This window comes from Lotus japonicus, chromosome 1, assembly GCF_012489685.1.
Source record: "Lotus japonicus ecotype B-129 chromosome 1, LjGifu_v1.2".
Lineage (NCBI taxonomy): Eukaryota > Viridiplantae > Streptophyta > Magnoliopsida > Fabales > Fabaceae > Lotus > Lotus japonicus.
This window is the reverse complement of record NC_080041.1, coordinates 127,415,551-127,439,126: the sequence shown is the minus strand read 5'-3', so window position 1 is coordinate 127,439,126 and position 23,576 is coordinate 127,415,551. Positions and strand designations below refer to the sequence as shown.

At 33.2% G+C, this 23,576-nt stretch overlaps 2 protein-coding genes and 2 long non-coding RNA genes across 6 annotated transcripts; 1 reads left to right on the top strand and 3 right to left on the bottom strand.

Annotated features, from left to right (window-relative positions):
- Positions 1-373: 373 nt before the first annotated feature.
- Positions 374-1,249, bottom strand: LOC130730507 (uncharacterized). The gene is made up of 2 exons (XR_009016369.1): positions 691-1,249; positions 374-615 (listed from the first exon to the last, which is right to left on the bottom strand). It is a non-coding gene; the product is annotated as an uncharacterized LOC130730507 (long non-coding RNA).
- Positions 1,250-13,266: 12,017 nt separating this feature from the next.
- Positions 13,267-17,954, top strand: LOC130730506 (uncharacterized). 2 transcript variants are annotated; one of them, XR_009016368.1, is made up of 6 exons: positions 13,267-13,436; positions 13,522-13,627; positions 14,195-15,047; positions 15,158-15,685; positions 16,957-17,008; positions 17,725-17,954. It is a non-coding gene; the product is annotated as an uncharacterized LOC130730506 (long non-coding RNA). The 2 variants fall into 2 exon arrangements; XR_009016367.1 differs by having other exon boundaries at positions 14,195-15,685.
- LOC130730504 (protein NRT1/ PTR FAMILY 5.2-like) lies at positions 13,967-16,363 on the bottom strand. Its single transcript, XM_057582530.1, has 4 exons — positions 16,161-16,363; positions 15,842-16,059; positions 15,070-15,638; positions 13,967-14,980 (listed from the first exon to the last, which is right to left on the bottom strand). Exons 1-4 carry the CDS (start codon positions 16,351-16,353, stop codon positions 14,077-14,079), a joined length of 1,884 nt encoding a protein of 627 aa, XP_057438513.1. The 5' UTR covers positions 16,354-16,363; the 3' UTR covers positions 13,967-14,076.
- A 20-nt stretch (positions 17,955-17,974) lies between the features above and the next one.
- Positions 17,975-20,797, bottom strand: LOC130730505 (protein NRT1/ PTR FAMILY 5.2-like). 2 transcript variants are annotated; one of them, XM_057582531.1, is made up of 4 exons: positions 20,622-20,797; positions 20,280-20,497; positions 19,355-19,923; positions 17,975-19,122 (listed from the first exon to the last, which is right to left on the bottom strand). In XM_057582531.1, the coding sequence occupies exons 1-4, from the start codon at positions 20,752-20,754 to the stop codon at positions 18,222-18,224; spliced, it is 1,821 nt and encodes a 606-aa protein (XP_057438514.1). In that variant the 5' UTR covers positions 20,755-20,797; the 3' UTR covers positions 17,975-18,221. The 2 variants fall into 2 exon arrangements, with proteins under 2 accessions (XP_057438514.1, XP_057438515.1); XM_057582532.1 differs by having other exon boundaries at positions 19,355-19,482; positions 20,622-20,789.
- Positions 20,798-23,576: the final 2,779 nt, after the last annotated feature.

Below are 23,576 nucleotides of genomic sequence, written 5' to 3'. Positions count from 1 at the left end.
GCCCTGCCATAAGCTGTTTGCATAAGCTCTCCCAAACACTGACATAAGAGCTTATGCTGTCAGATAAGCTCAAATAAGCTCTTCCAAACTGGGCCTTAATCCAACTCATCCTCACTGTGCCATCATCAACCCATCTGCATCTTCATTCTTCCATGGAAAAAACTCCATCTTCTCTTATTTGGGTTACATTTTATTTTTTAAAAAAATTCTGCAAAAGCTCTGAAATCCCAAACTCATACTTAAGGACAAAACCCCATAAAACCATACCTTCAAACCCAGAAACAATAACAAAAATCTTAAATCTAGACATTTGTTCTTATTTTTGCAGTAGCAGCAAACAACAAAAGGAAGCTGTGAAACTAATCATCACAGGTAAAAGACTAAAATCTGTTCATTTCATCAAAGAATGCAGAAGGGGGATAGTTAACATCTTTTATCAGAGTGCGTACACAAAAAATGTTCTAGCAATACTTATCAATAAGAATGAAATGGAACAATCATTCCTCTAGAAACTCAAGCTTATATACATCAATAATCAGCATGAGCTAACAACAACAAAAAAAGCAAATACACAATGTATTTTCCAACGATGCCAGCCTTCTTTGTTCTCTTGGTCTGCAAAAACGGAGCAGGGTCACACAACGATGATGCATAAGAGATGTGAATGAAACGAGTTGAAGAGAAGAGTACCATGGTTACGAGATCGGAGGCGTTGTATGAACAGGGAAAGGGAAGGGGAAGCGAAGGAATGGAATGGACCTGCTTCGCCTTCTCCGCCGCCTAACGCCGTCGCCGTCGAGGTAACAGAACTGGTTCGCCTCCATCCTCACCTAACATATCTGGTCATCAAATTCACACAACCCAGAAAATCTATGCACAAATCGAGCCCCCATAAACCCATCCCCACAAAAAAAAAAAAACACCAAACCCATAAACCCACTCCCAACCCCAGCAAACCCACACCCCAGAAGTAAGAGATGACGGCGTGGTGATTGGCGTAGGCTAAGGTGTCAAACTCACGGCCGCTCTCTTCGATCCGGAACAACGAACAAGATAAAGAAGGTCCACATGATTAACCCAGATTTGCTGCTCAAGAAGGTCTCATCCTTACAAAGGCACCACCTTTTTCGCTTGGTTCGATCTACCCATCTGTCGGCATGGCTTGGTTTCAGATCTGGTGTTTGAGTTTTTATTTAATGAAACCCTAGGTCTGTGCTGTTTGAGGTTAGAGGGGTTGTTAATTTCTAGTGGGTTTGATGTTTTTTTGTTATTATTAGATTAGGTTATTTTTTAGGTAATTATTTAGTTAAGGAATTTTATTTAAATTAGGGATTTATTAAGTTTTTTAATTTTTTTCTACTTAAATAAATGAGTTGGAATTAAAAAATAAAATTTTATAATTTTTTAATTAAAAAATAATTATAAAAGTCACGTGTAATTAATGACTAGGACAAAATTGATGTCTGGCAGCATTTGGCCTTAATTGAATTAAAAAAAATTTTTCGGGACCCAATTTGATGCGAAAATTTTACAGGTCCTGGAACTGATTCCCTTTACAAATTCTGGGCCCTTCTGATGTATTAAGCCTAATCTAAATGGGAGACATATATATTCTCTTACGTTTTGTTCTATTTTCATTCTTTTCTATTTGGTTACTGTTTGAACTTTAGTTGAAGGCGAGAACTTAATTGGACATGAATGCCTATAATCGTGAATATTTTTTAGAATATATGTCTTCTTTTAGAGTATATAATTTTTTTTTGACAGACCTTTTGAGTATATAATTGAATATTATACATTGTAATTTTTGAAACAGAAATACTATACATTGTCTGATTGTAGCCATTAATGAAAATGCGAGAACTATTATTTGTGTCATATATAGTTGTCAACATTTAAATAAAGGAGAGGGTACCTGAATAGATAGAGAAGATAATTGAATAAATCAATATTCTAATGAATGAGTCATGCAAATATCACCACAAGAATTTGGGGTCACACTAAGTTACAGACTTACAGGTTTAACTCTCACATTTTCATAGTCCAAAGAGTCTAATCTTCTTCCATCTAATAAAATCCTTAGTGGTGAGCAATCTTCATTAAGAAGAACTCCTAACCCTTCTATCTAACAATGAGTCTTTGTTGGTTGGTCTCCTAACATGCAACTAGCACTGTGAACAGTATCACACTATCACTGCAAGAAACGAAGAAAGTGTGTCTTTAGTGGTAAAGATTACCATCCTCCATGATCAATTTGGATTTACTACTTCAAGATTAAGATTTGATTAGTTATATTTTTAGCATGTGTAATACAGAGATTAAATATGAATAATTCAATATTTAATTAAATGACTCATATTCACGAACGACTGTGACTACGTTAAACAATGATCTATAAACAATCCAACTTTCTACAAGACACTAACACTAATTAGCGTCATTTTAGTCAATACAAAACTTTAAAATTACTTGTTTTAGAAGAAAAATAATAATTTTTATCTCTCAATTTTATTTTTTTTTATCTTCTTTCCCATTTAATAAAAATAGATTTTTTTCAGATATCAAAATTATGAATTTTTAAAATATTTTTTTTTTACATCAGAAATGTTATGAATAAAGAGTAAACAAGTACATAAGAGAGGAGAATAGAGGAACAAGAGATAGAGAAATAGTGTGATGAGGATGCTCTGCTAGGTGCAGACTCCCTTGTATTTATACTATTAGGTTTAGAGTGTTGAATAAGTATACATGTGGGTCTGGCCCATGGACTCCTAACTCTGATGGGCATCCAAATATTCATAACACTCCCCCTTGGATGACCATCCCTTAAGAATGTGCCTCATTAAAACCTTACTAGGAAAAACCCAGTGTGGGATAAAAACCTAGTGAAGGAAAAAGAGTACATCATTCTATAGTTCGTCTTTGTACATTGCCTCATTAAAACCCCTACCATGAAAAACCCAATGGGAAAAAACATGGTTAAGGAAAAAAGAGTACAATGCATTTTAATTGAAATCTTTAAGCCGACAAACTCCTACATTCTGCACAAGCTTTTCATATGTTGTAGTTTGAAGAGTCTTCGTAAATAAGTCTGTCAAATTATCACTTGAACGAATTTGTTGGATGTCTATGTCACCATTATTTTGTAGATCATGAGTGAAGAAAAGCTCCGGTGATATTTGTTTTGTCCATCTCCCATGATGTATCCTTCTTTTGATTGAGTAGTGCATGTAGTATTATCTTCATATATAGTTGTTGGCGGCATCTTTCAAGAGGACAAATCACCAATATCAAGTACGCATTGAATCACGAATCTCAGCCAAACGTATTCTCGTCTTGCCTCATGTAATGCTAATATTCCTGCAAGGCTAGCTGAGGTGACTATCATAGTTTCTTTCACAGATCTCCATGAAATGGTTGTTCCTCCACATGTAAACAAGTAACCTGTTTGAGATATTTAGACAAATATCCAGCATCTGCATAACCAATTAGATTAAGCTTGGACATAAAGGGAAAAAATAAACTCATATCTAATGTGCCTTTAAGATAACGAAACACTTGTTTTCCATTCCAATGTCTTTGTGTAGGTGAAGAACTATATCTTGCTAATAAGTTAATAGCAAATAATATATCAAGTCGAGTATGACTAGCAAGATACAATAATGCTTTGATAGCACTAAGATATAATACTTCAGGATCAAGTAATTCTTCATTCTTTTCTCAAGGTCTAAAAGGATCTTTATTTACATTTAATGACCTTAAAATCAATAGAGTACACAGTGGACATGATTTGTCCATATAGAATCCTTTTAGTACCTTTGCAATATAAGTCCTTTGATACATAAATACCTCATCCTTTAGATACTCAATTTATAAGGCTAGACAAAAGTTTCATTCTCAACTCTTTTATCTCAAATTCTTTCTTTAGCAAATCTACAGCTTTTGTGAGCTCTTCTAGAGTCTCAATAAATCATTGTCATAAACATTAATTATGACATAAACAATCTCATATCTCATCATAAATATGCATGAGTTTGTTGGATCATTTTGTGATCGTCCTTAAGAAAATAATCATCTAGATTGCCTCAATCTAGTAATTTGTTCATTGTTGAGAACATGAATTGTGTGCTTTAGGCATCTTACAATCTTCAAGGAGTTTTATAGAGATATCAATCTAAAGTGAGCCATACCAATAAGTTGTAACTCCAAGTATCCACCACAATTGTCACTTGTTTGTCTTAAATATGACAATATTATTTCACTTTACTACAAAGACTCTTTAAGCCTTATCGTCTTTAAACCTTTAGGGTATAGATATGAGGTTCAAATACCCTTAAATTCAGCAAATGAATTACTTCTTTCTATTTATGGGCAATCACACCCATTCATTTTCGGGTTCAAGATTCTCGCACATATTTCTAATATTGAGCGCTACTTCATCATGTCGACAATTCTTCATGTTCTTGGTTCCTTGTGTTAACTTGTAGAGACATAATCATATGAGATCTATTAAATAAATAATTACAGGTACCTGAACCTCTTCAGGAGGAATACACATTTTTGTAGTCTCTACACTTTTCAAGATAGTTTGCCTCCTCAACAAGACCATCATCCTTCTCTATGATATATATTTTTGAACCAAGTTTTAGGCATGCCTTAACCTAATAATAATGACAAATTTTCCAACTGGGATATCAAGTTAGAGAAGGGTATTTGCAATATATAAGGAATTTAATAATTCCCTTTTAGGTCAGAGAATGCATCTTTTGAACTTCTGGTTCATAGTGCGAGTATACATATGCATTCTTTACAAATTTTCAGAGCTGCTTAATTTCCTCTCCCCCCAATGCTGAGAAACAACAAGTAAGATATAAAATATATATCGGTACTGGCTCAAATTGATTACATAATCTCAGCTTTCCTCGTGGTCCCACCTTAGTGCGTTGTTGTGGAGCGATTCAAAATATATAACGCACATTGAAAATTCTTAGATGAGAGATATTAGGTTCCTGACCATGAACCGATTGCAATGGGGAGAATTTAATGAATTGTTGGCTTGATGCGTGTCAATGCTGCTAATTGCAATATCACATGTCCATAAATAAGGATATTTGTTCTCATATGTAATTGTCTAGCTATAAATATGAGACATTTAATTAAACAAATCAGCTAGATAATTTGAATACGAACATGTGCAACTAGATATTCAAAATAATGTCATTTACCAACTTGATCAAGGTTGGAATTTTCACTCTATCAATATTGAGAGTTGATGACATATATTTGGTCATTTAGTCGATGCATCGATAAATTTATTAAATACTTAAATGACCCATAAAAAGAGTTAATACGTGCACATGTATCGCATCTAATATACTCAAGAGTATGCGGGATTCAAACCCATATATTTTACCAATTATTAATTGGTAATGAGAACAAGATATAAGAATTCATTATATTGAAGAATCTTTAGGTTCTTCGATGGGTACTCATATGGATTCATATACTTTCGCATCATAAGACTCGGGATGGTCTAACCGGTCATGCATGCCAATCACATTCAATTTGTTCCATATATAAAACTTTATCATTCAAAATAATACTTCAATGTTTGAAGTAAAATTTTCTGGCATTTTAAATCCTTCAAGGATTTTCATATTTTCAACTCATAGTTTATCGTTACATCAATTAGATGTAAATAAAGTCCTTCAAGACTTTCAAATTAATAAGGAATATGTGTACATGACAATTGTGTCACAAGATGAGTATTACATCTCATAATTTCCTTTAACTCATATCCATCGCATGGAAAACGCAATAGGTTTGACGTATTTACATGTCTGGATTACTACCGATCCAAGCAATATCTAACAACAGTTTTTATATTGCTCCTTATCTTTCTATACTTTGATACCAATTTAGGGGAAGATAAAGGGAGCAAAAAGCATGAGATCATGCGCCAATGTGAGACTCTAACTCACACTTCAATTCTCAACATTCTCCCCCTAAGTGTGAGTCACAACCATATTATTATGCTCCCCCTCAACAAACTATTAGCAATTGCACTGCAATTCGCTTCATCACCGTGTCAATAGGACATGTTGTCTGACCACCACATTGTGTCAAGAAGACTTTCGATATGAGAAGTCATTATCATGGTCACATCAACCATTAATTCAAATACCATTTTTAGGATTGCAACCGCATCTGGGGTTGTTTCTTCAAAAGAAAATATAAGATTATTGATCAATAGATCTTTTCAAGAGTGTCAATGATCCATTTTAAGATATTGCTTTGAAATTTCATAGGCTTCTTCTAGAGAGCCACCACAAAAGTTTCATTTCATGAAACTATATCATATATGTCATTGGATGTCCTTCAGGGACATTTAACCATGCGTTGATCTAAATGATCACAACTTTTGTCATGTTTGTTGAAATATTCACTTCAGGGAATATCTCAATCCTTCCTTAATATAGCTACTTCTGTAGCTTATATGATAGACATATCTTCCAATCAACTTGATCATTTATAATGATAACGATATAGTTCTTCATGAACTATAATGTATTGATAAAAGACTATAAGATCTTCCTCTTTTGTTTATTTCAAACAACTAAGTATGTTTAAATATTCTTTTACTAGTGCTTTTTTACCCGCGCGTTGCACGGAGAATATGTCTATTGTATTTGATACATCGATTTATTTTAAATTATAAATATTTAAGATGCTAAGAATATAAGAATAATCATAATAAAGATGTAGATATTTAAAGAGCACAAATTTTGAAAAACACAGAAGTTAATAAACCAAAAGCTTTAATTTTTGCATATGTGAGGTATAACTGAATTTTGTTTGTGAAGATGTATACTCGTGTTGCATAAAGGGTAATGTTTTTGTGTTTTAGATATATAACAATACATAAATATATAATTATTTTTTAAATTATTAAAAATACACTTAAGTTATAGAAAATGAATTTTATTTTTTTTAACTCGTACAAATTTTCATTTTCATGTAAAATGTTTCTCCCCGTGAGATCTCGTAACTCTAATTTGTTAGCACTAATAAATTCAGGTCATAATTTTATAGTCCATATGTATTAATATTTTGTATTCCTCGTACTTTTCTTACTATCAAATTATTATAGTTATATACTTATATAAATATATACTTTTTAGATTTTGAAAAAAATACTTAAGTTAATTATATTAAATTTATTCTATTAAAATAATATCAATTAATTAGTTTAGAATATAATGATTGTATAAAAAAGTATAATGATACTTTTTATATAAAACAAAATCTCACGTAGATAGCATTATAGTACTTTAAAATTAAAACATACAATTGAAAATTATACGCAAATACAAACAACAACCGCTTTTAGGTTTCAGAGCAGACTTAGATGCAAAACATCTTACTCAATGGATTCTCATTTATCAGAGAAACAAAATCTTATAAATTTCATAAATCAATATAGATTTAAAATTTTCAAATTAGCCAAGATAGATTTGTTTTGGAAATGAATTTTAGGTACAGAAATTTCTCGTCGTCATTTATACTCCCTCCGTCCCCTATTATAAGTCACTTTTTGTGAGTTTTTTTTGTCCCAAAATATAAGTCACTTTACAATATCTATGCAACATTAATTTTTACTCTCCATGTTTACCCTTGTAGCATTTAAAGAATTTTCCTACTTTCCAATATTTTTCTTTATTATCGAGGTCACTTTCATTTATATCTACTCAAAAAACTTCCAAAAATTATTTTTTATTGGTGGAAGGGGGTTGTCAAGATAGTGGAACATTAATATGGAGAGAGAGGTAGATGAGATTCATTGAATTGGTATACTTTTAAATGTGGTCAGTTTAGGAAAAAAGATACAAATTTATTGTAACTAACTAATTCTAACCACTTTTCTTAATCCTAGAGAATTAGGTAAAAGTGACTTATAATAGGGGACGGAGGGAGTAACTGAATGCATTCGGTTGGTATCTCATTTGATTTTATTTGAAATTTGACATAATATCAATCAATTAGTTTAGAATATAATGATTGTTTAAAAAAAATATAATGATACCTTTTATATAAAACAAAATCTCACGTAGGTAGCATTATTGTAATTTAAAATTAAAACATATAAACTGAAAATTAAACCCAAATACAAACAGCAATAGCTTTTAGATTTCAGAGCAACTTTAGATGCAAATTATCTTACTAAATGGATACTCATTTATTAGAGAAATAAAGAAGTTAACTGTATAGAGAAATCCTTGGGGTTTTACAAAATCTCACGTTACATATACATAAAGAAATCTCTAAAGTTAAAAAGAAGATTTTACAATGATAGTTTTTATATAAAACAAAATATCACGTTACATATACATAAAAAAATCTCTATAATTAAAAATAAGATTTTAAAATCAATAATGATTGCATTCACATTAATAATGGTTGATTTGCCGGAGTAATATCCTTTCACCCTCCATAAATGTACATCAAACCTTATATGCAGTAACCTATGAGCTCTAGTCCGTAGTTAATGAGAAACTCTGCAAATTCACCTAGCAACCATCAAATCTCTGCGTGTCCATGGTAGCTCTGTGGTCCCTCAGCACTAGATCAGCTCCATTTTCCTGAAATTCACAATAAATAAAAATATGACAAATTAAGAAAAAATCAAGAATTAAAGTACCTAAATCCTAATCAAATCTAAAATTTAAAAAGGTACTAATTAAAGATAGATAAAAACTCTCAAAATCTAGCAAATTACAATAAAAACTTATAAAATCATAAATTAAATAAAGACCTAAAATTCAATAAAGACACCATAAAAATTAATTAATACTCTCAATATAAAATAAAAGATCCAAGCTAAAATCAAGAAATAAACAACTTAAATCTTAATCAAATCTAAAATTTAAAAATGTACTAATTAAAGATAGATAAAAACTACCAAAGTCTAGCAAATCACAATAAAAACTCATAAAACCCTGAATTAAATAAAAATCCGAAAATTCAATAAAAATACGATAAAAATTAACTAACACTCTTAAGGGAATATGTAACTATATGGTTTAGAACTTATGAAAGGTGATGGTAGACTGGCGGTATGTTTTTCACGGGAATTGAAAACCTTTTACCATGTACATTATGAGAGGGAAGGTAACGTTTGGCACAAAGAAAACTTATATAAGAACAGAGAGGGAAATATTGAATGGTAACATATTAACCATGTAATCAATATTTTAATTGTAAACATAAACGGGATGCCAATCATAAATAGATAAATATTTTTAATTTAAATTCACTTTAAATCTTTTGAAATATTAATAAAATATACAACAAAGAGTTCATATGCAAACAAATAAATGTTCTCAAGATTTAGCTTAAGCAAATAAGGGACCATAAAATTCTAAAGAAAATTCACCATTCCAGAAGAAAAAAAATGCAACCTAGCAATAGGATTTGGCAATTCCAAATTAACACTAACCTATAGGTATTCAGTTGTAGAAGAATCCCACCAAAACTATGAAAAAATCTAAATTGCAAGGTGAAATGAATCACACTACTTTTCCACATACTTGGATTAATTAAAAAAATATATTGTCTATTGTTTTATATGCACAATATTTTTTTTATTGATCTCAAGTTAATTATATTCTCATAAAATATACCTTTTTAAGTTTTAGATTTGATTAGGATTTAGATTGTTTATTTCTTGATTTTATCTTAATTTATTTTTGATTTATTTCTAGAGTATTGATTAAATTTTATGGTATTTTTAGTGAATTTTTCTGATTTTTATTTTATATGCACAATATTTTTTTTTATTGATCTCACCTTGCTTATGTTAGTCACTAAGACTATGTTTGTATAAATGTTCACATACATTCAAATGCACCTATATCTCAATCTTTGTTAGTAGTACATGCCTCAAATTAAAGTACGTACTTATGGCCATTAACCTTAAGATTTGGATAACACACTGCAGTAAGATCTGGTTAGCCTAATTCATAAGCTTACAACATCAAAGAAACTTTTAATCCCCCCTTAAAAAGTGAGAGCAAATGGAAAACAATTCACCTTTCATGACCAGTGAGAACAAATAAATGTTGAAATAACATACATAACAATGAAAAAAAAAATAAATGGGATGTTCATCTATCAATGTTAATTTTTTTTATCAACAAACACATTAATACATGAACATTACAAAACAATAATAATGAAACATAGAATGAGTTAAAACATGATTTGGCGAACAAATGACACTTCTAGAACTACATGAAAGAATCATTAAAATTGAAGAAGAAAGACTACCAGAGATATGAGGAAAATGATATGCCTTTGACTTTTGAGTGATAACAATTCTTAGTCTACAAAGCCACAAAGCATTGTTTTTTACATACCTGGAACAAAGAGGCTGAAGCAAGAAGTGAGAAACTCGTTTTTGAGTTTGAAGAACATGCACTCTCAAATCTCAATTGTGATTTCCCTCGGTAACCATAAAAAAAAATTCTCAATTGTGATGGAGATAAATTTATAATGAAAAATTTAATTGAAGTGAAGGTCCATGTTGTTTTTGAAGCATATATGATTTGAGGTTTGCCATGGTTGAGATGAAGAAGGGAGAAATAGAGAAAATTGTGTGAGTATTTGGAGATAGAGAACGTATGAAGGTTTTTTTTGCTCTTCTAACCATTTTTATTTTCTAATATAGATTGATATTGATACTCTATATAAAAAACAATATTTTTTAGGAAGATTTTTTTAACAGAAACTATCTAACAAAGATACATAAAAACAAACAACCTAAATCCTAATCAAATCTAAAATTTAAAAAGGTACTAAATAAATATAGATAAAAACTATCAAAATCTAGCAAATCACAATAAAAACTCATAAAATTATAAATTAATTAAAAATCCTAAAATTCAATAAAAATACCATAAAAATTAATTAATGCTCTAAAAATAAATTAAAAATAAATTAAGATTAAATCAAGAAATAAACAACATAAATCCTAATCAAATCTAAAATTTAATGTGGCAAATAGGGCCAAGGTGGAAAAGCTGATGTGTAAATTATTAAATGAGAATTAATAGGTGGAAAAGCTGACGTGTAAATAATTAAGTGATAATTAATCTCGGAGCGACACGTCACTAACTTGGCCTGTGAGAGCGACACGTCATGCTAGAAGTTCTTCTTTTCTAACAAAGATACATAAAAACAAACAACCTAAATCCTAATCAAATCTAAAATTTAAAAAGGTACTAAATAAATATAGATAAAAACTATCAAAATCTAGCAAATCACAATAAAAACTCGTAAAATTCTGAATTAATTAAAAATCCGAAAATTCAATAAAAATACCATAAAAATTAATTAATGCTCTAAAAATAAATTAAAAATAAATTAAGATTAAATCAAGAAATAAACAACCTAAATCCTAATCAAATATAAAATTTAATGTGGCAAATAGGGCCAAGGTGGAAAAGCTGATGTGTAAATTATTAAATGAGAATTAATAGGTGGAAAAGCTGACGTGTAAATAATTAAGTGAGAATTAATCTCGGAGCGACACGTCACTAACTTGGCCTGTGAGAGCGACACATCATGCTAGAAGTTGTTCTTTTCTAATATATATAGATAGATAAATGATACAAGAAGGAAGTCCAAATACATGTAAATAAATTTATTTATCATAAATAACTAAAAGAATTTTATGACAAACTCATAGAATTATTCCTAAATATATTTTCTTCATGATCTCATGAATATTTATACCAATTAAAAAAAATTTATTTAAGATTTAATAAATATTTACATACTAATTAAAAATAGAGCACATCCGTGTACAAAAGTTTCCACAAATACTCAAAATTTATAACTACCTTCCCATTGTAACTTTTTCGAGAATCATTAAATCTATCTTCAGATTTAGTATTTTTGTTTTCACTATATATATATCATGAATAAATAAAGAATCACTTATAATTAAAGTTAATAAATTTAAAATTTACAGATATCTTAATTGTTATATGCAGATAATAAAAACCATGACATATTATCAAAATAACAACCGTGTGGTATCAAAATTAATTTAACAAATTTTTTTTCGTAACAATTCTCAATCCAAAATTATCTATTTAATATAGAAATATATAATGGATTTATGTAACAAATCATATAAAAATAAGTCAATTCAATAAAGAGATAAATTCAATTTAAATATGGTATATATTTTATGACTATTTTCTTGATATCTTCCCGTTATGATATATTTTGTGACTTTTCTTTATCTCTTCCACTTCTGGTGGAAAGATTCAATAATATTTCATTCACGTCAAGGAATGCAGAATGATCAATATTTCATTCACGTCAATATATCTCATATAAATTTCTAATTCTTCATGAACTGTTCTTTGTGTATTCATGCTATGATCTTTATGAATCTTCAAGATTCATATTTTAGATAATCAATTACGGTATTTCCAGACTCGTAGGTTATGAATCTTCAGGATTCATATATTTTTTCTATGAATCTTCATGATTCATTCAAAATAATTCAATTACAGTGCTTCTGGACTGTAAGACTATGAATCTTCTTGATTCATGCAAAATAATTCAATTACAGTACTTCTGGACTGTGAGGCTATGAATCTTCTTGATTCATGCAAAATAATTCAATTACAGTGCTTCTGGACTGTAATGCTATGAATCTTCAGGATTCATGCTTATTACTATGGTACTTATGGACTCATAGATAAATGATTCGAAGAAGAAGGAGAAGGAAGAAGAAGAAGAAAAAATTAAAAATTATAACCTTCCACATGGATGTGGTACTTACTCTGAAAGTGGTACTTACTCTTTCACTTAGAAATTATGGAGAGACTATGGTGCTGATAACGTGTTATGAATAAAGAGTAAACAAGTACATAAGAGAGGAGAATAGAGGAACAAGAGATAGAGAAATAGTGTGATGAGGATGCTCTGCTAGGTGCAGACTCCCTTGTATTTATACTATTAGGTTTAGAGTGTTGAATAAGTATACATGTGGGTCTGGCCCATGGACTCCTAACTCTGATGGACATCCAAATATTCATAACAAGAAAGATAAATTACACCCGTCAGGAATCGATCTCTGAATCTCCCCATGTTGAAACAAATATTTTAATTTTTTTAAAAATAATTTTTAATTAAAATGAATTTTTTCTTATTAAAAAAAAATCGAAACAAACGCATTATAGAAGAGTTTATTTGATTTAACACCGGTGAGCCGGTGAGCCTCCACATGCGGTGCTCCTCCTTCTCGGAGGACACGGTGCTCCTTCTACTGCGTCAACCACATGTTGCTGCCGCCGTTGCAATCCATCTCAACCCTCTTGGAAGGAGAATCTCCTCCAGAAGCAGCAGTGCCTCCTCCCTCTGTACAATTCTGATTGTTTGATTGAATAAATTCAAATCCTAATTGTTTAATTTCTAAATGATAATAGTTTCATGGTTTAATTGCAGCACTTCAACCAGATTTTGATTAGGTATGTATAAAGAAGCCATGGAAAATTCAGTTGAGATTGTAGTTGAAAAGTTGCTTAACATTACAAAGGATATTGTTCCCAAGGTAACTAACTGATCTTATCATGTCCTAATTTTTGCATGCAGGGATGTATATTGTTATTGTAGATGGTTTTGGGATAACATTTAGTTTAATTTGTTATTACAAGTGCAGAAAGTCTGGTTCAAATTTGGTAAAAATATAGCTTGATTAATTTAGTTGTTTTTCTAGTGAAGCTTATGAATAGAAAGACTATGATTTGGTGTTACTGCAACTGTTTTGGACTATGTTTGCATCTTATTTTTTGCACCTTACTGATTTCATAAGTCACATTAGATAATATGTTGTGTTACTATAGTAGCAGTCACACTCGATGAATGAAACCGTTTTTTTTTTTTCACTACATTGGAAACCACTTTTTTATTGCATATAGGATAATTGAACTTGAGATAGTTATTGTAAGCTATAAGTGATGTGAAGAGATAGTTAAAACAGAGAATTTGGATGTGTTTCTCCTAGTACTTGGCATCTGGTTGTGCTGTGCTTTCACTGCTTTGGCATATTCTAGCACTGTCCAGAGATGCATGGTTCATCTCCAAGCCTGATTTTTTGTGTATTACATCAACATTATAGGCAAACAGCTTGGCAGCAACCAGAAAGCAAAGGAAGTTGGCTACGCTCAGTATCGCCATGAATGCATAATAATAATCTAAGTGGGAGACGTTTAGATTATCCAAAACCCAACCCTTGTGACCGTGTTTCTTGGTTAGATCAGCCACAGTTGAGAGCAGAAAGCTACTGAAAAAACATCCTAAAGCTGTACTGGTTGTGGAATATGATATTCCAAGGCTTTTCATGCCTTCTGGTGCTTGATCATAGAAGAAGTCCAACATGGCAATATCGACGAAGTTATTAGCAACCCCTGTCAAGGCAAACTGAGGGAGGAGGATAAAAATCGTAAGAGGAATCTTATCATGCTGGCCTAAAAGGTTGTATTCTCTGGCAACACTGAGTCTCTTCCTCTCACTCAACCATGCAGTGACCATTGTAATTATGTACATCACAAGACCAGCTCCTAGTCTCTGAAGCATTGCGATCCCTCTGGGGTTCTTTGTGTACTGACGCATCGCCGGAACAAAAGCACAGTCATAGATTGGGATACTTATCAACGTGAAAACAGTCATAACTGCTGAAAGACCTGCCGGAGGGATTTCAAAATGGGGTCCCATTCTCCTGTCTAGCGTGGTGCCTTGGGTAATGAATAGTGTGCTTGTTTGAATTGCCAAGCTGCATGGAATAATTGTAGTGATCAAAATAGGAATCATTTTTGTCATTTGCTTGGTTTCCTCTACTTGGGTCACTGTACAAAGCATCCACGGAGAAGTTTTTCCAGTCTTTATAGCCGCTCTATCTAGGAATCTTCAAGTAGAGAGAATGTCTGAGAAGGGTGACATTGAGAAACTAATATATTGGAGGATTTAAAGGGGTAAGAAGTGATTATACTTAACCTGAATGATGATGTGTGATCAATTCTGTTTCTCCTGCTAGTTACATACTCTTCCATACTCAGCTCATGTAGCTGTTTTGGATTATCAGGGACAACTGCTTTCCACTTTATCCCAGCAGCAACAAAAACCTGAAGCATTGTTGTTATAGGGCTTCCTGAGGGCAATTTGTGCCTATAAAATGGAGTTCCTACCAGAAACAACAATACTGAAAAAGCGAGCCCAATTGTTGGAAGGCCATATCCAACGCCCCAACCAACATTGTCTTGGATATAAACCAAGAAAGTAGCGGCGAAAAGGACACCGATAAGGATACTAAAAACCCACCAATTAAAGAAGGAAAACTTATGGGTTCTCTCTTTAGGCTCGAACTCGTCAAATTGGTCTGCCCCCATGGTTGAAATGTTGGGCTTTGTTCCCCCAGTGCCTACTGCAATTATGTACAAGGCAAGGAAGAAAACGCCTTTTGCCAATGGCGATGCCTGTGGGCAATCTTGGTTTTCCACACCTTGAGCACATGCCGGCGGCCTCAGTGCTGGTAGTGAAACTGCTAGAGTCAGCAAACACATTCCCTATGGCCAAAGACAACAAGGGCATGGCCCGTTTATAGTTACAAAAGGTAAGTAACATACAAAGAAATGTTTGAATGTAAACAAAGAGCACTCGTCGAAGCTTATTTAGTGTTTTTTCTAATAGATAAGTTTCAATAAGTCCATATCCAAATGGGCTGATAGTAATAGAAAACCATATGCTTAGTCCAATATTGTTATCATACCCAAAGATAAATGCATGATGCAATTACAAATGTCCAATATCGGCCAAGATGGGCATCAGCTATGTAAGCTCCTGCGAGTGGCATTGTCCACACTACCCCAGCCCAGTTGCTAACGTTGTTTGAAGATGTAACAGTACCCTGATGGAGTTTCTTCCCTAGATACACCACCAAGTTTGTTGATATGCCGTAGTAAGCCATTCTCTCAAACAATTCATACCCTGTAAATCACATGTAACATGTCCTCTACTCATAAGCAAAAACAATTCATTTAAAGTAAGTTTCTAATGCTATTAAGGCCGTGAAAGGCTTTGTTTTATACCTACTATGAAGAAACAAGCTTTCCATGATCCAGTCTTTGATCTTAAAACTGGCCCACCTTTGAGGTCCACAGTGCCATCTTGAGTGTAATCTTCCTTTCTGCTGCCAAGGCCTTTCTCTTCATCTACCAATGACATGATGCTGGACAAGATCGCATCGACTTTAATTGGCTCTTGTCTTGTGTGGAGAATCATGCAAGGTTTCTAGCTTTTCTCGTGAGCTTTTATATGGTTATGAGGTTGAATCTGACTTTAGAAGCTTATATTTTCCAAACCTGAAGCTATACATTGGCCACTTGCATGAGCCAACTAACAAAGAAATCTGAAAGGCCAAAAACAATAAAAGAATCTGCCACGTTTTTTTAGTATAATTGCCTTTTTTATGCGCATAACTCTCCCTTATATTTGTTGATTTTTTTTTCTTTATCTAATCAGGAGTATATTTTATGAGAGGAAATTCCGTATAAATCGTGAATGCTCACATAATGGGGAGATTTCTCCTATCAGAGTTTTTTCAGGACACATATGTACGCATGAACCAATCAACAATTTGTGGGGTGATGTTTAAGTTTACATTATGTAAAATATTGATTTCACAATTAAATTTTTTTATACTACTTCTGCACTACGTTTAGCATCAGCCAAACCGACCCTAAGCGCATGACTTATAAAATTTAGTCTTTAGGTACTATGTGTTTGTTTTATACTTATCATTTTGAAGCTCCTTTTTTATCAGCTTACATTGATCAGTTGTGTGACTACAACCTTTGTTCCAATTTGGTTATTATTCTTTTCCAGGGAATATTTATTTTAAGCACCGGACATCAGGCCCATTCAATAAGTGAAAATGGTATTAAACTTCTTTTACCTGCAATCTTATGCCTCAAGATTGAAATTTTGTATTGCATTAAAATCCCTTCTACTTGAGCAGTTTTATGTGATTTTGAGTTTAAGAATATTAAATTCAAAGCTGTATGCTCTTGAAGTATGATAGGGCTTTTAGTTTTATTAGTTGTTACTTGTTAGAGTTAGTAATGAGCCGTAGATTGAGACTAATTATTTATGATAATTTGGGAAGGGAAAGGTTGATGTTGTTCATTGGATTACGTGTTTAGGACTAAGATGGGAACATGAAGTGTGTCCATGTCATAGAACAGCTGTTCCCCTCTGATCATGTGAAAAGATTTAATTACATATTTTATTATTATTATAGGGATTTAATTAAAATGTTTTAAATTATAAGGATTTAATCATAAGTTGAATCAAACTATAGGGACCTACTGATTAGGTTAACCTTGAATTAACATACTGTAATGTTATTTATGATACTGAGGGATGCTAGCAATTGGTTTTACCCTTTGTTATTCAGTGAAATGTATTTGTGATCTACTAAATTAGGTGTTTCATTCTTTATTTGATGGGTTTTATTCTTCATATAATGAACATGAGTTCATAAAAGTTTTAGAAGAGTGTATAGAGTAATGTTAATATTTAGGATATTTATGTAAAATCAAGTAGTTATGTTTATGAACTGACTTGGGTTTGTATGTTTTCATGTCATGTCAGTCTTGGTGACCTAGCATGGAATATCAAGGCAATGTTGCTTGTAAGTTGATTTTTTTTAGTTGTTACTTTTTGAATTTACCGGATCCTTAACTTTGGAGATGAGATGAGATGCCTCCTACCTAAGTAAATGTTAAAACTTATTTAATATTTTTGTCCCGCTTCAAGAAGTGTGAGAATTGACTCTATGTTCTTGGTGGTTTGGCTTTTAGTAATTGAATTATACATAAAGGGCTGATAGTTTAGATTCATATGGTGAGCATACAGTGGTTGAGGCGTATCTAGAATTACATTAAAGCATAGCTACATATATTTGCTTGATCTTGTATGCAATACAAGATGGTGGACATTATCTAAAAACAGATGATTTATCATGGACGTGAAACTCATCATGATTATAGTAATATTCCTAGGACGAGAAACTAAAGGGGAATGGCAGCAGGACTGAGCTGAAGCTTTTTATTTTGTAAGAGTGTAATAGAAGGAATGTGTTTTTCCTACTACTTGGCATCTGGCTGTGCAGTGCTTTCACTGCCCTGGCATATTCTAGCATTGTCCAGAGATGCAGGGTTCAGCTCTGAGCCTGATTTTTCGTGAGTTACATCAACATTATAATCAAAGAACTTCGCAGTAACCAGAAAGCAAAGAAAGTTCAGGAAGCTCAGTATCACCATGAATGCATAATAATAATCTAAACGGGAGATGTTTAGATTATCCAAAATCCAACCCTGGTGACTGTGTTTCTTGGTGATATCAGCAACAGTTGACAGAAGAAAACTACTGAGAAAACATCCTAAAGCTACGCTGGTTGTGGAATATGATATTCCAAGGCTTTTCATGCCTTCTGGTGCTTGATAATAGAAGAAATCCATCTTGGCAATTTCGGCGAAGTTTTCAGCTACCCCTGTCAAGGCATACTGAGGGATGAGGATGAAAATAGAAAGAGGAATTATATCATGTTGGCCTAGGAGGTGCTTTTCTCTAGCAACTCTGAGTCTTTTCCTCTCAGTCAACCATGCAATGACCATTATAAGAACATACATCAGAAGGCCAGCTCCCAGTCTCTGCAGCATTGTGATCCCTCTGGGGTTCTTTGTGTACCGCCGGATCACCGGAACAAAAACACGGTCGTAGATTGGAATGCTTGTCAACATGCTGATAATCAGAATTGCCGAAAGTCCTGCTGGAGGTATTTCAAAATTGGGTCCCATACTCCTGTCTAGCGTGGTTCCTTGTTTGATGAATAATGTGTGTGCTTGAATTAGCATGGTGCATGGAATGAGTGTTGTGATCAAAATAGGAACCATTTTTGTCATTTGCTTGGTTTCCTCTACTTGGGTCACTGTACAAAGCCTCCATGGAGAAGTTTTGCCTGTCTTTACAGCTGCTTTATCAAGGAATCTGCAATTAGAGAAGGGTGACATAGAGAAACAAATATAGTGGGAAACTAGAAGGGCTAAAAGTACTTAAACACGTTCTATACATGTTGTATTCATTGTTATGTTGTCTTATGACACATGATAGTGTGTTGGAAAAGGGCAAGGTGAGAGTAGATATCACAATTATAAAATATTAAGAAAGTGTATGGGAGAGAACAGCATAAATATTAGGTAAGTTTTGTCCTTAAACTAACCTTAATGTGGAAGTGTGATCAATTCTGTTTCTGCTGTTATTTGCATACTCTTCCATGCTAAGCTCATGTAGCTGTTTTGGATCATGTGGGACATGTGCCTTCCACTTTATTCCAGCAGCAACAAAAACCTGAAGCATCCTTGTTAAAGGGCTGCCTGAGGGCAATTTGTGCCTGTAAAATGGAGTTCCTACCAGAAACACCAATATTGAAAAAGCTAGCCCAACGGTTGGAAGGCCATACCCAAGGGACCAACTCAAATTATCTTGTATGTAAACCAAGACAGTGGTGGAGAAAAGGACACCAACTAGGATGCTAAAAACCCACCAATTGAAGAAGGAAAGCTTATATGTATTCTCCTTAGGTTCATACTCGTCAAATTGGTCTGCCCCCATGGTAGAAATGTTGGGCTTGGTTCCCCCAGCACCTAGTGCAATGATGTACAAGGCAAGGTAGAAAATACCTCTTGTCCACGGCGATGCCTGTGGACAATCCTGGTTTTCTACACCTTGAGCACATGGTGGTGGCCGCAGTGCTGGTAGTGATACTGTTAGTGTCAATAAACACATTCCCTATGGCCAAAGACAAGGTCATGCCCCGTTTATAATTTCAAATGACAAGTAACCTACTAAGTAATAGAAAACCATAATCACTACAAAAATATGCATCCTTAGCGTTAAGTAGAATGGACTGGAAAATAAATTGTTATGGCAACATTAGCATATAACTCATTGGAAAAAAAAATTAGTTCACAAGCCGACGCCAATTAGAGTGAGTCAGTCCAACACAAGTTCTTAATGAATAGCGACCAACACTATGCTTAGCATCGTTCAAACCAACGCTAAACATGTGACTAGAATGATGTCAAGTCGGCTTTTCAAACCTAGATAATATTCAAAAGGTGAAAACTGAATTCCATATTTCATACCAAAAGATAAATGCATGACGCAATTATAAAGGTCCAGTATCGACCAAGATAGGCATCAGCTATGTAAGCTCCTACAAGGGGTGTCGTCCACACAACACCAGCCCAGTTGCTAACGTTGTTTGAAGATGCCACAGTACCCTCATGAAGTTTACTCCCTAGAAACACCACCAAGTTTGATGATATCCCATAGTAAGCCATCCTCTCAAACAACTCATACCCTACAAGTTACATGCACATATATCATATTTCAATAGTGAAAATAGTTAATTTTATTTTGGTCAATAAATAGTTAATTAAAGTAAGTTTTTGATGCTCATAAGGCTGTAAAAGGCTTCACTTTACCTACTATGAAGGTACAAGCTTTCCACGATCCAGTTTTTGACCTTAAAACTGGTCTACCTTTGAGGTCCACAGTGCCATCTTGAGTGTAATCTTCCTTCCCGCTTGGAAGGCCTTTTTCATCTACCACTGACATGATACTTGACAAGAACACAACCGCTTTGGCTCTTGTGTGGACAATCATGCAAGGTTTCTAGCTTCTCTCGTGAGCTTTTATATGGTTAGGAGGTTGAATATGATTTTTGAAGCTTAGCTTTTCCAAACCTGAAATTATACATTGGCCACTTGCATGAGCCAACTAACAAAGGAATCTCAAAGACTAAAACCAAAAAAGAATTTGCCACATTATTTTTTTTAGTATAGTTGTCCTTTTTTCATCTCCCCATTATTGGATGAAGTTTACATTATTTACACGATTACTAGTATATTTCATTGGTGCATGCGAGGCAATTCTCATATAAACATAATAATGGAATTAGCGTTCTAGGGATGGAAGTAGGCCATACGGCATGTCAGGAGCTCGTGGCCTAATCCATCAAAGGCTAGACATGTTTATTAAAAGGATCAGATTTAGACTTTTTGAAAAGCTTGATTAACTAAAATGGCTAGACTGAGACTAGGAAAAAAAGTTTGGTCTAATAAGTTGGTCTGTTTACATAATATTTTTCTATTAACAATATAAATAAATAGAAATGCCAGTGATATATAGAAATACTTATTTCCCGTTGATATCGTCAGACTGTCTACAAGGTCATGCCAGACCTTACATTTTGGCCTATGATAGTCGACCATATGACAAGCTTAGGTCGCGAAATTAAAATGAAGGCCACACTTGGCTGCGCAAAGCCTGGTCTAACCTAACCTGACCTATTTCCATCTCTAACTAGCTCTTTTGTCTGAAATTTTTCAATACACATCTCAAATTTGTCAACGATTTGTGTGCTATGTTTAAGTTTAAAGAACGATTCTATGTATAATCTATTAAAATGTGGTTCACTTATGAACCATATTTTTACAACCAACATTCAATCCTTATGTGCTTAAATTAATTTTCATAGAAATCGTTTTAATTTATGAACCAAATTTTTCCATGTCCATGGTAGACAAAGCCAAGTTTAATTTAAATAATGTAAAATATTGGTTCAAAATTAAAATTTTGCATACTTCTTTTACACCTTTTTTTTTTAAAAAAAAAAACTCAAATTTTGAGTTTTTCTACAAAATGAAAATAGTCTTGAAAAATCAGAGCTTTTGAAATTGATTTGAGATTGACATGCCACAAAAGTCACGAGCTTACGAAAGGTAAAAATAAAATATAATCTGTTCATAAAAATGGTTTTCCACTTAACTGAATGTATTTATATATGCTTAATTCTAGTCACGGGTTACTGGTTAGTAATGGCCCTTTGTAGTTTTGAACTTCACTTAAATATTTTTAATTTTTAATCTCACAACACATTTTTTAATACCATGTTTCTACTTTCTAATTGCGTGTTAAAAAAGTCGAATTGAGAGAGAATCATGATCGGGAAAGATGAGCTTTCAATTATATTCATCACCGATAAGCAATTTTATTTTTTTAATACACATAAAATATCAAACCATAACAAATTAAATTCGAGCTAATAATATTATGATCCATGGATAATGATATAAGGCACGAGAATGTATGCATGATGGGAGCACGATGATGTTTCTGGCGGTTTAAAACCGCCAGAAATGTGTAACGGTTGTGGCTTTTAAATATTATTTTTATTTATACATTTGGTGTACAAAGTTACAATAATAGTGTTTTTTGTAAATATTTGAAAAAACTATTTTCATGTAAAATTACTTCAACAAGAAAATGGGTAATTTTAAATATAATGGTTATTTTTTGTTAGATTTTATCTAATGGTTCTTTTGTGTGTTAAATTACTTTCGCATTCTTGACCCGGGTGTGGTGAAGATCAAAAGTTTCTTCAAAAACTTTTGCGGCACTACATACATTTGCGACCGCGGATCGGAGTCATGGATTGGCCAGCGTGGTTAAAAGACAACGGTGTAGAGGAGGAACTGGAGCGAAAAACAACGAAGTAGTGAAACCGATCTGTAAGCAAAAAACGACGGCGTAGAGGAGGAGGTGGAGCAAGACATTGCATGAAGGAAGAAGATGAAGAAGTGAAAGAGAAAAAGGAGATGAGGGTTTGCAGTTGAGAGAACAGTGAGGTGGTGCTCCTTGCTCACGAGGAAGATACCATTGAGTCACTGACTCTACTTGCTGCGACACCGCAGAAGAAAGGCATTTCTTCGATGTTATATTTTTTGTATTAGAGGGAATGGATAGATTTTGGGTCAATTGTTGGAGGGAACCAATAATTTCGAAGGATAAATTTTAATACAACACTTATTAAGGGTTGAGGTGTTTGTGGGACTAATCGTGCTTGACTTCTTTCAAGTTTCATCGGGTCGTAAATGTTCGGATTGAGAATCTTGTATGAATTTTTGGGGATGAAGTGTAGAATCACAGCGATGATGTGTGGTTGTCGTCCTATAAGTTACAACAGAGCTTTTGGTTCCATGGGGTGGATGAGTACTTGCATAAGACACTGGTACGCTCAAGTCATTGTTTGAGAAAGAAGTTCTCAAAAACTCAGCTACTGTCTAAGTGAAAGTATTTAAAATGAATAACATGTTATGTAGATGAACGATATAATTTATATTTATAGGGTTCGAGTCTTTGATGGTTGACACTGCAAGTGTGAGGGAAACCCTTTAAATAAGGTGTCCAAGCGGATAAGTGGTTGCCTTGACTTGTTAATCTCTGTCCTCTTTTAGCCTAGCTGACACACCTGAGCGGGGTGGTCCTTCTCGAGTCATTCTGCCTAGCCTAGCGGATGCTCTGATACGAGTCTTTTGGTCGGCTTAGTCATCCTCAATCTAGGTGGCTGAGAAACCGGCTGAAACACTAAATATTGA

What these genes read in the sequence shown, in the direction of transcription:
- LOC130730504 (XM_057582530.1), bottom strand. Translation starts at nt 16,353, where the DNA reads ATGATTCTCCACACAAGACAAGAGCCAATTAAAGTCGATGCGATCTTG. An exon ending in AGCTTGTTTCTTCATAGTAG is followed by an intron (nt 16,060 to 16,160) that starts GTATAAAACAAA and finishes TGTGATTTACAG; the next exon opens with GGTATGAATTGTTTGAGAGA. An exon ending in CATCATGCATTTATCTTTGG is followed by an intron (nt 15,639 to 15,841) that starts GTATGATAACAA and finishes CTTTGGCCATAG; the next exon opens with GGAATGTGTTTGCTGACTCT.
- LOC130730505 (XM_057582531.1), bottom strand. Translation starts at nt 20,754, where the DNA reads ATGTCAGTGGTAGATGAAAAAGGCCTTCCAAGCGGGAAGGAAGATTAC. An exon ending in CGTCATGCATTTATCTTTTG is followed by an intron (nt 19,924 to 20,279) that starts GTATGAAATATG and finishes CTTTGGCCATAG; the next exon opens with GGAATGTGTTTATTGACACT. An exon ending in GATCACACTTCCACATTAAG is followed by an intron (nt 19,123 to 19,354) that starts GTTAGTTTAAGG and finishes CTCTAATTGCAG; the next exon opens with ATTCCTTGATAAAGCAGCTG.